General features: G+C 42.0%; 1 protein-coding gene across 32 annotated transcripts in view; it reads left to right on the top strand.

Moving 5' to 3' along the window:
* Nucleotides 1–556: 556 nt before the first annotated feature.
* Nucleotides 557–16,371, top strand: part of ical (Calpastatin) — a 63,582-nt gene continuing 47,767 nt past the window's right edge. For 10 of the 32 annotated variants that reach the window (XM_014131747.2, XM_014131767.2, XM_045690457.1 and 7 more), the window contains exons 1-2: nucleotides 561–802; nucleotides 2,611–2,700. In XM_014131747.2, coding sequence (XP_013987222.1) covers nucleotides 749–802; nucleotides 2,611–2,700 — 144 coding nt within the window. In that variant the 5' untranslated portion in view covers nucleotides 561–748. Of the gene's footprint in view, nucleotides 803–1,198; nucleotides 1,554–2,610; nucleotides 2,701–13,276; nucleotides 13,488–16,371 lie in introns of those variants that run through there. The other 22 variants (XM_045690454.1, XM_014131756.2, XM_045690452.1 and 19 more) reach the window with 14 other exon arrangements.

Genomic DNA, 16,371 nt, shown 5'->3' with positions numbered 1-16,371 from the left:
ACGTTATTTCAGACTATTTCGGCAAATTAGCTGGCTAACTCATTGATCCCATTGATTCTGCTTTGTAGTATACCCCCTCATGCAGCTGGTGAGGCTACATTAGGCCAACAATATGAAGCTGTCAAGAATAACATGTGAGTGCATAAAGAGGGAAAATGTAGGCATATAGCGTGCTCTAGTATTTTATGGCCTATCTGGAACAAGCCCTAACTATCGGTTGTGTTTGGTAGACCAGATGTGTCCATACACATGTAGATATGCTTGAGGATTTGGCTTTGATCCTTCCCTATTTTTACTTATTTACTTCACTAAGTAAGTCATTGGGATGTGATGTCATACGAAATACATTCAAATGAGATTAGCAGGAGATTTAATGGGTATGTTACCTCAGGTTCTTTATTCTTGGCTACTGTGTATGATTTTCGGGGGGGGGTTGTTGGTCTATTAAAGTAACTGGGGAACTATAGGAAGGAAGGGTGCTACTGATACGATAAGAAACTAAAGACAAAAGCCCCCATTTCTTAAAAGTACGTTAACCTCCTGAGTCACACGGTCACACACACACACACACACGTTGATTTCATTTGAGCAAAAATATGTTGAGTTCATAGCGGGAGGGGCACACTTTCGCGCCAGAGGGGCCAATTTGATTCACTCAGTTCCCCAGACAGCCAGCGGTTCCTAGAAGAATATCTGTTGAGCCACCGTTACGTTTTGGAAATTAAAAAAAGGTATTTGCGTTGCAGCGATGCCACACAAAAAGAGAAGCCATGCCCATGGCCATCATAAAAAGTCACCGGAGGTGAGTTTTCCTTCTAAATAGTTGTTGCAGGGTAGGCTACCTTTTCATTAAAATGTTTAAATGAATTAACCTCGGTCAAGAGCTGGCCACAACTGTGCAATCGACCAAACAACGGTCCAGCGTTTGGATGCAGGAATGTCCAATGAGTAGGCTACGCGCGAGTTTTGCCTCAATTGGCATCCTCTTATAGATCGTAGCCAGGTACATATCTCTAATAACTAACTTTGAGAAACGATAAGCTGATATCCTTATGGAAAAGAGTATAGGCTACTATATTGCAACAGTATTCGTTTTATCTGAGGCATTTGCATTACGCACCAATTTCGCAATCCCCCCCATCAACCCCAAACCTGAATTGTGGTTTTGGCTGATAGGCTATAAATGCAGTTCAGCCGTCGATTGTCAGTGGGTTATGCGGAAACGATAGACTCGTCTGGCAAACTTAACTAAAAAGAGAATTGCAAACCTAGCAGTCTCTTGACATCACCACAGCCGCCCTATATAGACACTTCGTTTAGGGTACGATAATGGTCAGTCGGCTTTGCTGTAACATTGTTTGAACATACGGGACGGGAGTGGCCCTCTGGAACGCATGGGAAATAATTATGCCTGAAAGGTACACGGGAGACCGGTTAGACTAGAGGCTACACATATTTAGACAGAGGTATCTGTAGGCAATAGACGAGTCTTCTCATCTTCACCGCTTCTCACAGTTTCCATCATGGCGTATGCAGCCTATTGGACCAGCCAAGTGAGTATATGGTTTATAAGCCACCGATTTCTCCAACTTCTGTATTAACATAACATCCCTCTGGTAGCGATGTGTCTGAGTAAATCCATCTCCATTCTAGGAAGCATTATTGTAGTAGAGACTTCGCCTTAAATAGTTCTACAAACAGCCATTCCAACTTTTGTCATGGTAAAGTTGATACACCGCTGTGTTGTTGACGTATTAGTTTACAATAAGTTGTAGAATCAACAAGAAGCCTATTGATATGAAATGAATGACTTATGTTCGGGACCATAGAGAAAGGGTTGGGCCAGCATTTCATGGCAGATTAGAGCATTATGTTGTAGGGCGTGTGACTGTTTAAACATTAGACATGATAAATTACACATTCAGCTCCTGGCACAATTGCCTGGACTTTTACAGATGCAGATTTAGAGAGGCATTGGGGTTGGTGAGCCTGTCACCTTTAACTCTTATTTGAATAAAACTGTTAGATATCCAAATATGGTCGTTATGTCCACTCTCTGAACGTCTCCTGAGTGTGCAAGTCCAAGTAGAGACTGAATCATTTGTTACCGCTTCACTTACATATCTCATAAAGTTGTTTTTAAAGTACCATGGCAAGTAAGTGATAATTTATAAAACCAATATGGCAGTTCCATGCTACCATCTGAATTTTGATGTAACTTTTTACAGTATCATAAGCTGGTTGTTATAACCCGCTATTACAGGTTAATGGCACTCTATTAATATAATAAAATGGAGCATAACTTCATTGCCTTCAGAACATTATAGGCTTTACGGCAAGTTAGGGACTTTACTGAAATATCCAAACCAACATGAGTGACCTTTCAGACAATGGGTGCAGATGACCCCTTCCTTACAAGACCCAGGTGGTTGTCTGTGGACCTAAGGCCTTCAAAGGGTGCAGTTAGCTATCGGAGCACACGCACACTCAATTGTCTCGACTCTATGTGATTTGTTTAACATTAACATTGTATATTTGTGTGGGTGTGTGTGTATGCGTGTGCGTGCTTGTGATTCCGTGTGTGTGTGTGTGCGCGTGTGTCTTTTCCAGCAGAGAACAGATCCTAGTACCACACTTGGGGAGAAGCAGGGGGATGGCCGGTCTTATAATACTCGAGCTGCTGCAGCCTCTAAGGCTCAGGTAAGACCCTGCTAAACAGTGTTCACATCTCGGTGCGGATACACGTGACAGTTACCTCTGTTAGTGCAGAGGCGGTGCGCTCAACTACACTAATGTGATGAATAACTTGACTTAGAACTGAGGACCTGTGTTTGCGCCGAGTCAACAGCTAGACTTTTTGTCTGTGCCACAGCTGACGTTCCTTTTGGGGAAAAATAAAGTTATGCTATACTCTTCTGTCCTGTTCTATTCTACTTTATCTCTGTAGACTTTGCTGCCCTCTGGTGGGGTAAAGAGGCATGTACTCAGTCACATGAATGAGTGGGATAACAAGTGGGGCATGCAGGCTGCTAATTTCACCACACACTTGACTGGATCCATTTCTTTATCCATATCAGTGATCTGGTTTCACAAGGCTCTCTGGGACTTTGTTTGTTTGGTTGCAATGTTTGTAAAAGTTAGAAGTCTAAAGCTGTTGACAACCATTGTTACATCTAACAGGCCATTTTTCACCATTTTAGGCTGCGATTTGGGCTCTGCCTCTGAAACAAAATGGATAAATGGCTTCCTTTCATTTTCGTATGAGTGCAGACCTCATCAGAGTTGAAAGATTAGTTGTCTTTTATAGTTGACATCAATCTATTCCTGGTCACTGTTTAACAAAGGAAAAAGGAATTAACCTACCGATAATTGTTTAGAAACATCTGTATTCATTGATAAGGGACTTCTGAGGGGACTTCTGAGGCAGCGTTTGGCAGTGGTTCGGCAGTGGTTCCAGGTCTGGTGACACGAGAAGTACAGTGGAGGCTGCTGAGGGGAGGACGGCTCATAATAATGATGTCCTCCCCTCAACAGCCTCCGCTGGAGCAGTAAGGGACTGTGATGAATGACGTATCTAAGTATAGCGATGAGCTCCGCTCACTGTGGCAACTTTATGGCACTCAGTAACACATGTACACATTCACATGCATGCTGGTACCCCCCCCCCCCCCCAAAAAAAAAAAATCGATCTGGAGGTAGTTCACAATAAAAGTGTGTCTTAGTTCCAGTGTGTCTTCCCAAGATGCAACAGCTGGTTTTACAGGCTTGGTGAGCTGACACAACACATCTCTGAAGGTCTTTTTAGAAGCATGATGGTGCTTGATGATGCGTGGATAAGACAAGTCCGGAATGTGTGTTTGTGTGCCTCAGTGCCTATCTATACACAGAGTACAAAACATTGGGAGATGCTCTTTCCATGACATAGACTGATCAGGTTAATCTAGGTGAAAGCTATGATCCCATATTGATGTTACTTGTTAAATCCACTTCAAATCAGTGTAGATGAAGAGGAGGAGGCAAGTTAAAGAATATTTTTTAAGCCTTGAGACATGGATTGTGAATGTGTGCCATTCAAAGGGTGAATGTGCAAGACAAAATATTTAAGTGCCTTTGAACGGGGCATGGTAGTAGGTGCCAGGCGCACCGGTTTGAGTCTCAAGAACTGCAACGTTTTTCAGGCTCAACCGTTTCCTGTGTGTATCAAGAATGGTCCACCATCCAAAAAACATCCAGCCAACAACTGTGGGAACGTTTGGAGTGAGCACGGGCCAGCATCCCTGTGGAAAGCTTTCGACACCTTGTAGAGACCATGCCCCGACGAATTTAGGCTGTTCTGATGGCAAAGCGAGGTGCAACTCAATATTAGGAAGGTGTTCCTAATGTTTTGTACACTCAATGTGTGTGTGTGTGTGTGTGTGTGTGTGTGTACACATGTGCTTTGATGTGTGTTCGCATGTTTTCAACTGTGAAAAAGTCAGCCAGGTCGAAGTTCGTCCAGGTCCCCAGGATGTTGGGAGATGCCTTCAAAACCCGCCACTAGGGGCAACGGTGAGCGCTATTACCACCAATTACCTTGTGGCTTGCTAGGATGTTGGGGATGGGGATGGCAGCTGGGTGTAAGCAGCAATCTCTGACTTTGAGGTTTTCAATCCAAATATGTATATAAACCCTGGAATGCTGATGCTATCCATTGGCCAATGAGAGGCTTTAAAGCCACCGAACAGCCATATTGGCACTCCCCAGAAAGAGCAGTCCTACATAGGAATTAATGGAATTCTACAGTATTTAAATGAAATGTTTCAAGAAAAAAATGACATGTATTTAAGTATATTTTAGTGTAGTGGGAACAGCAACATTAGAACTTTCAAAAAAAGATGTAATTATTTTTGGCTCACATAATATAATTTAAAAAATATGAATGAAGGTGTCTGTAATAGAATAAAGGTGGCAAAAACGATTGTAGACATTAATAAATGCATTTCTATAGCTTCCAAAATAATTTTTTTACAACGGTGGGGGAGTGCCAAGATGGAGGTGCGGTGGCTTCAAAACAGCTCCCCCTGTTAGTCATCTAGTATATATAAATCATTGGTTCCCTCCCAGTGCCAGGAACTTGTTTTAGTTATACTTTTTTAAAAGGTGAACTGCTCTCACTGATTTTGCATGTGTTTTTCCGGTGCTCGTTAAAGAAATGCAGCGGCCATTACTGAAGCCCAAACAAGAGTTGTCTTAGGGGTGTGGTTTAATGTGGGTATTTCTTGGGTGTGTCTTCGCCATTCAATCACAACAAACAAACAAGAGTAGTAGTGAGTAAATTAGTGACAGCGAGGTAAGCTAAGCTAGCTTTGCTATGGAGAGAAGTTTTGAAGTTGAGGACTTCTCCTGACTGACTCGCCATCTCAAGATGATCTGCTAATTCAGTTCTATGTGTAGGCTAAACCCCAGTAGTGGAAAAAGTACGCAATTGTCATACGCAAAATGACTCAAATGAAAGTCTACTTTAGTAAAAGTCAAAAAGTATTTGGTTTTAATTATACTTAAGTATCAAAGGTAAGTGTAATTGCTAAAAGATACTTAAGTATCAAAAGTAAAAGTACAAATCACTTCAAATTCCTTATATTAAGCAAACCAGAGGCGTCATTTTCTTGTTTTTTATATTTACTGATAGCCAGGGGCACACTCCAACACTCAGACATCATTTACAAACAAAGCATTTGTGTTTAGTGAGTCCACAAGATCAGAGGCAGTAGAGATGACCAGGAATGTTCTCTTGATAATTGTGTGAATTTGACCCTTTTCCTGTCCTGATAAGCATTCAAAATGTAACGAGAACTTTGGGCTGTCAGGGAAAATGTATGGAGTAAAAAGTAAATGATTATCTTTAGGAATATAGTGAAGTAAAAGTAAATATTGCCAAAAATATAAATAGTAAAGTACAGATACCCCAAAAAACTACTTAAGTAGTACTTTAAAGTATTTTTACTTAAGTACTTTACACCACTGCTAAAGCCTGCGCTGACCTTATGTTTAGCCAACCTGACAGCAGCTAGCCAGTTAGCATAGCTTGGGGATAGCTAGCTACAGCTGGCTAGCCTATCTAGCTAGCTGATATTTCTCTGGCGAATCACAGTTATGCCAAGATAGGAAGAAGTACCAGTATCTGGAATGTATTTCATGAAACACTCGTTCTACAAAACCTTGCTACAAAAGTAGCTTGCGACTTTAAGTTTTTATCAGGTCATGTAAAGCCACGTTACCGTGAAACCGATATCATCAACTGTGAGTTGAATGACCAGTCTTCAGTGAGCTCAGCTGTCAACACAATATTCTATAACTGGCTAGTCTCGTCTCCTTATGTCCGCTGATAGATATTTCCCGCAGGAAATCCCGTGGGTGTGTTTGTGTTACAAAGACAAAAACAATTCTGCAGTAAATAGGCTATCATATTGATTTGCTTATAAAGACAGTATGCCTACTCTAGCAAATGAAAATAAGTTGTGTGTAGAGCACGACCACAGATAGAACAAAGAGCATAGAAATATTTGGTACAACTTTCGCTGTCCCAGAACTAACATGGCATTCTATTCTAAGGATTTGGCTGTCTAACCACACACTAACATGCACAGCTCTCTGGGTGATGAAGTCCCTTCCATCTATGTAATGTATTACAGGTTGTGGACAGGTGCAGTCAGGTGGTGGCTGGAGGGCATGATAGTCATCCTGGATATGACAAAGTTTGCCTCAACCCATGGGTCCAGCAGGGCAGAGTTCAATAATTACAGTCAGATGTGAGTTGCAGGAAGATGGCACTTTTCTCATATCACTCTGTAGCTACTGAACAAGCTTCCTCCAGGAGGAAGCTTTGAATTTGTCGGTAGCCTACAGAGTAATGTGAGAAGAGTGCAATTGCTGAACTTATATACAATGCCTTCAGTAAGTGTTCATACCCCTTGACGTATTCTACATTTTGTTGTGTTACAGCTTGAATTCAAAATAGATTAAATATAAAAAATTCTCACTCATTTACACACAATACCCCATAATGACAAAGTTAATGTTTTGTTGTTGTTGTTGAAATACAGTAGTATCTAATGTACATAAGTATTCGCACCCCTGAGTCAATTCATGTTAGAATCACCTTTAGCAATGATTTGGGCATTCTGACGCAATACTTTTCATTGTAAACATAAATATTGGGTGCAGGAAGAACAGAGGATTTCCCTTTATTGCATTTTAACCACCAGCCAATGTGATCAAAACACACCAGAGAAGCTCTCGCCATTCAAACTTCCCCACCAGTTCACCATGTGAACACTGTAGCCTATTTTATATCCAGCAAGCAAGGCATGTCTTTCCTTGAATATATATATATATATATATATATATATATATATATATATAACAGTGAGGGAAAAAAGTATTTGATCCCCTGCTGATTTTGTACATTTGCCCACTGACAAAGAAATGATTAGTCTAGCATTTTAATGGTAGGTTTATTTGAACAGTGAGAGACAGAATAACAACCAAAAAATCCAGAAAAACGCACATGTCAAAAATGTTATAAATTGATTTGCATTTCAATGAGGGAAATAAGTATTTGACCCCTCTGCAAAACATTACTTAGTACTTGGTGGCAAAACCCTTGTTGGCAATCACAGAGGTCAGACGTTTCTTGTAGTTGGCCACCAGGTTTGCACACATCTCAGGAGGGATTTTGTCCCACTCCTCTTTGCAGATCTTCTGTTTACATGTCTATTGCCTGAGCTATGCACTGAAGCTATGTGTCACTGCTTGGTTGGTTTAATATCATATTGCAAGTACCAATAAAGTTTTCACAATGTCAGTCATGTGGCCCTTTTTCTTACTCAGTGTCATAAGGTATATGGTGCAATGGGAGTGGTGTGAGGGTGCCTGTTGGCCATGGTCTCACATGGTCAGTATTATAACTACCCATAGTAGTCTAATACTGGGACCACCCCTAGTAGTTCTAATACTGGGACCACCCCTAGTAGTTCTAATACTGGGACCACCCCTAGTAGTTCTAATACTGGGACCACCCCTAGCAGTTCTAATACTGGGACCACCCCTAGTAGTTCTAATACTGAGACCACCCCTAGTAGTTCTAATACTGGGACCACCCCTAGTAGTTCTAATACTGGGACCACCCCTAGTAGTTCTAATACTGGGACCACCCCTAGTAGTTCTAATACTGGGACCACCCCTAGTAGTTCTAATACTGGGACCACCCCTAGTAGTTCTAATACTGGGACCACCCCTAGTAGTTCTAATACTGGGACCACCCCTAGCAGTTCTAATACTGGGACCACCCCTAGTAGTTCTAATACTGAGACCACCCCTAGTAGTTCTAATACTGGGACCACCCCTAGTAGTTCTAATACTGGGACCACCCCTAGTAGTTCTAATACTGGGACCACCCCTAGTAGTTCTAATACTGGGACCACCCCTAGTAGTCCTAATACTGGGACCACCCCTAGTAGTTCTAATACTGGGACCACCCCTAGGGGTTCTAATACTGGGACCACCCCTAGTGGTTCTAATACTGGGACCACCCCTAGTGGTTCTAATACTGGGACCACCCCTAGTAGTTCTAATACTGGGACCACCCCTAGTAGTTCTAATACTGGGACCACCCCTAGTAGTTCTAATACTGGGACCACCCCTAGTAGTTCTAATACTGGGACCACCCCTAGTAGTTCTAATACTGGGACCACCCCTAGTAGTCCTAATACTGGGACCACCCCTAGTAGTTCTAATACTGGGACCACCCCTAGGGGTTCTAATACTGGGACCACCCCTAGTGGTTCTAATACTGGGACCACCCCTAGTGGTTCTAATACTGGGACCACCCCTAGTAGTTCTAATACTGGGACCACCCCTAGTAGTTCTAATACTGGGACCACCCCTAGTAGTTCTAATACTGGGACCACCCCTAGTAGTTCTAATACTGGGACTACCCCTAGTAGTTCTAATACTGGGACTACCCCTAGTAGTTCTAATACTGGGACCACCCCTAGTAGTTCTAATACTGGGACTACCCCTAGTAGTTCTAATACTGGGACTACCCCTAGCAGTTCTAATACTGGGACTACCCATAGCAGTTCTAATACTGGGACCGCCCCTAGTAGTTCTAATACTGGGACCGCCCCTAGTAGTTCTAATACTGGGACCACCCCTAGTAGTTCTAATACTGGGACCGCCCCTAGTAGTTCTAATACTGGGACCGCCCCTAGTAGTTCTAATACTGGGACCGCCCCTAGTAGTTCTAATACTGGGACCGCCCCTAGTAGTTCTAATACTGGGACCGCCCCTAGTAGTTCTAATACTGGGACCACCCCTAGTAGTTCTAATACTGGGACCGCCCCTAGTAGTTCTAATACTGGGACCACCCCTAGTAGTTCTAAACCTGGGGGTTCAAGGACACAGCTCATCCCTTTGGCCACAGACTGATTTGTCATAATGACTCACTGAAGACTGCACTGTCATCCCACCCCGCCCAATGATTACCTCAAGGGACACAGAGAGGTCATGGATGAGGTATATTTCTGTGCAATACAACAGTCAGGGTATTGTTCTTTGACTTATACTGTAAAGTTTTTAGCGTGGGGGAAATATACTGATGCCTGCACATGCAACACCTGCATGCAAGGCAGGAGAACATTTAAATGTGTTACTAACTTGTTTGCATTCCCTTTATCTACAGTCCACTTTAAAGCACATGGTAGATTTGTAAGGTCCAAAAGTTAGCTATCTTAACCAATGCTAATCATTGCTGGACCATGGACCAACATCATGTTGCTGACCTACAAACTATTGGAGTTTTTGTGAGTAGGTGTCACATCGACAACTCACATCTGAGTAAAGTTGTTTGTTCAAGACAAATGAGTCAATTTATTTTATTTTTTATTGAACCTTTTATTTAACTAGGCAAGTCAGTTAAGAACAGGTTGTTATTTACAATGGCGGCCTAAACCGGACACATCCGGACGACGCTGGGCCAATTGGGTGCCGCTCTGTGGGACTCCCAATCACGGCCGGTTGTGATACAGCCTGGATGTACCACAAGGCATGCCTCCAGTCCTTACAAAGCAATTTGCCACAGATCTTTGTACACCTAAGAACTAGTCATAGCTTATATTGCAATTTCTCACTAGCTAAGTGCATTATTCATTTTGATTCTCCCCCTGATTTCATTGCTAGTCTTCCAACAGTGGAATGCTAGCCTCTTCCAGTAGCCGATAACAACTGGTGGTTACGGTAACACAGTCAAGAAAGTTGAGGTTGAACTTGGCCACACTTGGCAGTGAAAATTGATAGAAACAGAACTCCTGCCCTCTCTCCTCCTCCACATAAGGCGCTTGTCATGTTGTTTGCACAACTTATCTCTTATTGCTCAGTGATTGTGTGAGTTGTACTCCATGTGGAAGAGGGTGTGTGCTTTTCCTCTGTGGTTAAGAGTGTGCGCTGTATACTGTAGATTTATACACTGAGTATACCAAACATTAGGAACACCTTCCTAATATTGAGTTGAACCCCCTCCCCCCTTTTGCCCTCAAAACAGCCTCAATTCATCGGGGCATGGACTCTACAAGGTGTTGAAAGTGTTCCACAGGGATGCTGGCCTATGTTGACTCCAATGCTTCCCACAGTTGTTTTGACTGGCTGTCCTTTGGGTGGTGGACCATTCTTGATACACACAGGAAACTGTTGAGCGTGACAAACCCAGCAGCGTTGCAGTTCTTGACACAAATCAGTGCGCCTGGCACCTACTACCTTACCCCGTTCAAAGGCACTTAAATCTTTTGTCTTGCCAATTCAACCTCTGAATGGAACACACACACAATCCATGTCTCAATTGCATTTAACAAGTTCCTTTTCTCCCCCTGATTTCATCCCAACACACAGTGCGTGCATTATGCACATTTGTGTGTTGGGATGTGTTCATGTATGTATATTTGTGTCTGATTTATTGGTGTGTGTGTGTGTGTGTGTGTGTGTGTGTGTGTGTGTGTGTGTGTGTGTGTGTGTGTGTGTGTGGTCATAATTGTGTGGGTCCGTGTCCACTTCCCTGAGAAGCGACTCAGATGTGGGCTCTTGTCAGGTGGTGTCACTCCACTATCAGTGTCCTTCCCTTTATAGCCCAGGGCGCCAGGCTGTACCGACTGCAGACCTGGGTTCAAATACTATTTGCCATCTTTCAAATACTCAGAGCATTTCCTGAGTGTCAGATGTGCAGGGTTTGCAGTCTTGGACTTCTCTATTGGTTCATTGTTAAGCAAGCAAGTTCAAACGAGCACAGAAAAAAATGTATGAGTTGAAGAGTTTCATTCCAAAACGTGATACATCCATTTTCAGAAATGTTGGTAAATTGACATGAATTAAAAGCACATCTTGTGAAAGATATATTATTTTTTAATCTTATCAATACAAGACTAGTGAGGAGACAGACATGATTTTGTTAGAAATATATTGCAGGGCAACTTTATTTTTGAGACAAATAATCATGTTAATTTGTGGCAAAACGTCCTATATCCACCCCAAACAACAGAACCCCAGTAGAAAATGTGTGCAAATAGCCTATCACAAAGCCGATTTATTGTATCCTGAGGGTGAACAGTGTAGCCTATACAATGTGTGTTTTCTTTTTGGACATGTAAGCAACTTTTGGAAAAATGTTATAGGGGTTTTACAGGTTCTTTTGTTAGTATAAATCAAGGGAAGCTTTTTTAAACGTTTTATTAAGGAATAATAAGGACATTGGAAGTCTGTCGCAATTAATTTGCCAGTTCTGTATGTTTGCAGGGTTTCCCATCGCTGGATCTTGGCTCTCTCTTTTTCATGAGCTTTAGAAAGTTTCCTCTTTCGGCCAACAGGAACAGATATCACAGGCTCCAAACTGTCGAAGGAATCCATAATAAATCAAAAGGTCCACGACACTCTAGAGCTCAAAGCTAACATAATGCTAGGTGGCCAGCGTGACAGCTGTCTATCACCGCATCTGGCTGACGAAGCCAGAGGTTAACCTAAATGAATAAGATATGGTTCTGATTACGTTCCTAAGTCTGGAAGACTAGAGAAACCTAACTTAAAAGTGAACAGACAAATATAACGGAAATTATTCGCTAAATGACTCATTTTTGCGGCAGAGGCAAAAACCATATGTATATTTCCATGCATCTGGACAGTGGATATAGCGAGAGCCATATATTTAGAGAGTTGGGCCAACTTCTATCATTTTTTATGTTGTTCTAATTCTACACATTCAGTTACATAGCATTTTTTTAAAAATATTCTCAGCCGTTGAATATGACCGCTGTCAGTAAACGTCAGCAAGAAAACCTCATTAAATTGTTGCCAGCAGCACAGTTACAGTCACCAACGCTCTAGATAACATGAAAACAGCCTATCCAGCTCTGCTGGGGGGAGTAAAAGTGCTTGCCTGCCGTTGTGAGGTCAGAACGCTCGGATCAACCCTACTCCTTGGCCAGAGTGTCCAGTGAACACTCCGAGAGCGAAATGCTCTGAATTTATGAACGGACTATCTGATCACACTCTGAATTTACTAACACCCAGAGTGCACTCTGAGCGCACCCCGGCACTACGGAGTGAATTTGCGAACACACTCTGTGTTAATGGGAGCTAACATGGCTGTCATAGAATGTTGTAGTGTCATGTAAATGCATTATAATGCAGAAATCTCAATGTCCCAACTTTCTAAACACATGGCACTGAAAATAGCATATTGTGGTATGAAACACATTCTAAAGTATATTCTAAAGTAAATGTTTTAAAAGTTTAAGAAAAGCCATAATACATACATACACATAGAAAGGGACCCATGACCATTAATTTCAGATGAATTAATACAAATGTGAAAAATGTACTTTTATTGTGTTTTATAATCAAACCTTTCAATTATTTCAAATCGTATTGGCCTTATATAGTCTTTCCTTTCGGCCTTCCCTTTCCCTCAAACCCTGTTCCTTGCCCTTCCCTTTAACCCTGCCTCTGCTGTGCTCCCTTCCCTCCCCCTTTCTCCCTGTTCCTTGCCCTTCCCTTTAACCCTGCCTCTGCTGTGCTCCCTTCCCTCCCCCTTTCTCCCTGTTCATTGCCCTTCCCTTTAACCCTGCCTCTGCTGTGCTCCCTTCCCTCCCCCTTTCTCCCTGTTCATTGCCCTTCCCTTTAACCCTGCCTCTGCTGTGCTCCCTGTCCCTCCCCCTTTCTCCCTGTTCCTTCCCCTTAACCCTGCCCCTGCTGTGCTCCCTTCCCTCCCCCTTTCTCCCTGTTCCCGCCCCTTCCCTGTGTGCAACTGGGGAACATGCTGCAGTTCACAGAATAGGAACAGAGTCAAACACATACACTCACACACACATTCACAACAGATAAAACTGAAAATGGGCCAGTTACTAAGCTGGATCCGAGCTCCTCGGGACAATCAGGCCTTACAGGATGTGGCCGTGGAACAACAGGTGAGCTTTTATAATGTAACTCTGCTCACAGGTTAGAGAGGAGTGTGTGTGTGTCTGTTTGAGTCTTCGAGTTGTGTGTTGTACACATGAAGAAAGTTTGTGTCAGTGAGAAAGTGTGCGGCTCTGTGTCTGTATTTGTGAATCAGAGCTCTTTAATGTGTGTGTGTATTGTTTTGTATGTTTAGTGTAGGGCTTATAAGGGAATGCAAGTCAGGAGAAAAAGTTTTGCTGGCATTAATCCAAGTCAGACGTTGTTCTCTGGTCGAGGAGGGAGGAGGAGTGGTGGAATGTGAGAGCTGCTCTGTCAACGTCTGGGAACAGAAATACAGCACATTCTGTATTATATGGAACCAAGACCTGTATAATAAATATATAGATATATTTTAACCCCCCCCCCAGCAATCTTATAGCATGTAAAATAGATCATGAGATTAAAAACAAATACATTAATATTACATAGTAAATCTACTGAACAATACATCATATAGCCTCATAAATAGTGAAAAAGTATTGATACACATTCATGGACGTAAAGGCCCGTTGGTTAGGAGTTCAGAAATGTCTGCTGTTACTTTTTTTCCCATGTGTCCAGAGTAGACACTTTGGCCCTATAGATCCTGGCCGTAGAGAGCTCCATAGACTGGTTGGCAAGACCTGTATGATGTTGAACCAAGACCTGTATTATATTGAACCAAGACCTGTATGATGTTGAACCAAGACCTGTATTATATTGAACCAAGACCTGTATTATATTGAACCAAGACCTGTATAATGTTGAACCAAGACCTGTATTATATTGAACCAAGACCTGTATTATATTGAACCAAGACCTGTATAATGTTGAACCAAGACCTGTATAATGTTGAACCAAGACCTGTATTATATTGAACCAAGACCTGTATAATGTTGAACCAAGACCTGTATAATGTTGAACCAAGACCTGTATTATATTGAACCAAGACCTGTATAATGTTGAACCAAGACCTGTATAATGTTGAACCAAGACCTGTATAATGTTGAACCAAGACCTTATATTTGAACCAAGACCTTATAATGTTGAACCAAGACCTGTATAATATTGAACCAAGACCTGTATAATGTTGAACCAAGACCTGTATAATGTTGAACCAAGACCTGTATTATATTGAACCAAGACCTGTATAATGTTGAACCAAGACCTGTATAATGTTGAACCAAGACCTGTATAATGTTGAACCAAGACCTGTATAATATTGAACCAAGACCTGTATAATATTGAACCAAGACAAAGATGAAAGCTGTGTGTTGCCTCCAGGTGTGTGTGAGAGTGTCTGTGTCTCAAGCATTGAAAGTCATGGTAGTCTGTCCACATCTGGGAACAGAAGTCCAGTCTGTACTGTAATAATAGAGAGGATATTAAACCAAGGCAAAGGGAAGGGCTGTGCTCTTCACATGGCCCAACAAAGTGTGTCGCTTCCAGTTGTGCCAGTGTGTCTGCAGTTTATTCATTTGCATGGTGTGTGTGTGTGTGTGTGTGTGTGTTGGTTAGTTAGAGTATTATACAATAAACCAATCAAATATATGTACCAAACTCTTTATATCAGCAGTAATCACAAGGCGAGACTGGCCTACCAAGACAAACTTCCAAAATAACTAATTCAAGGTAAATGGAATTGGTGCACTCAACAAAAAAAAGGCAGAGATTAATTTGTTATTGCTCACTTAATCCATTGTACAGGATGCGAACAGGTGACTGGCGTTCAACGTCAAGCTGACGTCTTCCTCAGAGTGACGTCAGCTTGATGTCAAAGCGCCAGTCACCTGTTCTTGGTAAGCCTTTCTCTTGATATTTGTTATGGTTGTTAAGCACCCTCCTTTCTTTCCTTTGTCTGCTGAGCCAGTATTCACAAGGTGTTTGACGGTAACTCAGCCTAGACCCCAAAAGATCCCCCAAAAATGTTGAGGTCTCAGGTCGTTATTGTAAAAGAGAATGTTTTCTCAATGACTTACTGGTTAAATGAAGGCACGATCAATAAATAAGAGGCACTGTGACCAAAAGGCCTTGATGAGCTGATCATGTAAAAAAAAAAAAGGTCAAATTTGAAATAATGATGTTCTGTTCCTCAATGTGTCATGGTGCAACATAGAATGGGTGTGTATGTAATTCTGGTGGTGGATTGAGTCCAGGCATATTTTTGATAATACTTTACACGTGCTTATTTTGATGAGTTACAGTTGTGTTACTCAGTTAGGAGTTGTGTGTGCATATAGTATGTTTGTCCATGTGTTCTAGTAGTATTTGTATGACATGAGTATCAGTTTTGCACTTGTGACTGAGTAGGCTGCAGTCTAATATCCCTCTGTCTCTGTTGTGTTTTGAGGGGATTTTTGGCTCTGCTTTGGGCTAGTTGGGCTACTTTCCCAGACCTGCGTTGTCAACATACTGACTGTGCACTCTGCCATTCCGGCTCAGCATCATCTGCTGCTTTCATCAAACACAGGAAACAGCCAAAGGGGAAATGTATCTGTGCTACACATTCCAACAATGGTGTCACGTTAATCTGCTTCCCCAGATCACTTCCTGCTGGGATGCGACAGGTAGCCTAGCCTAGTGGTTAGAGTGTTGGAGTAGTAACCAAAAGGTTGCAAGATCGAATCCCCGACCTGAGAAGGTAAAAACCTGTCGTTCTGCCCCTGAACAAGGCAGTTAACCCACTGTTCCTAAGCCGTCATAGAAAAAAATAATTTGTTCTTAACTGACTTGCCTAGTTAAATAAAGGTTAAAAAAAATAACATTTTTACACTACCGTTCAGAAGTTTGGGGTCACTTAGAAATGACATTGTTTTTGAAAGAAAAGCAATTTTTTTGTTCATTAAAATAACGTTAAATTGATCAGAAATACAG

This window comes from Salmo salar, chromosome ssa12 (genome assembly GCF_905237065.1).
Source record: "Salmo salar chromosome ssa12, Ssal_v3.1, whole genome shotgun sequence".
Classification (NCBI taxonomy): Eukaryota; Metazoa; Chordata; class Actinopteri; order Salmoniformes; family Salmonidae; genus Salmo; species Salmo salar.
The sequence above is the reverse complement of the archived record's forward strand: the minus strand, read 5'-3'. Positions and strand labels throughout refer to the sequence as shown.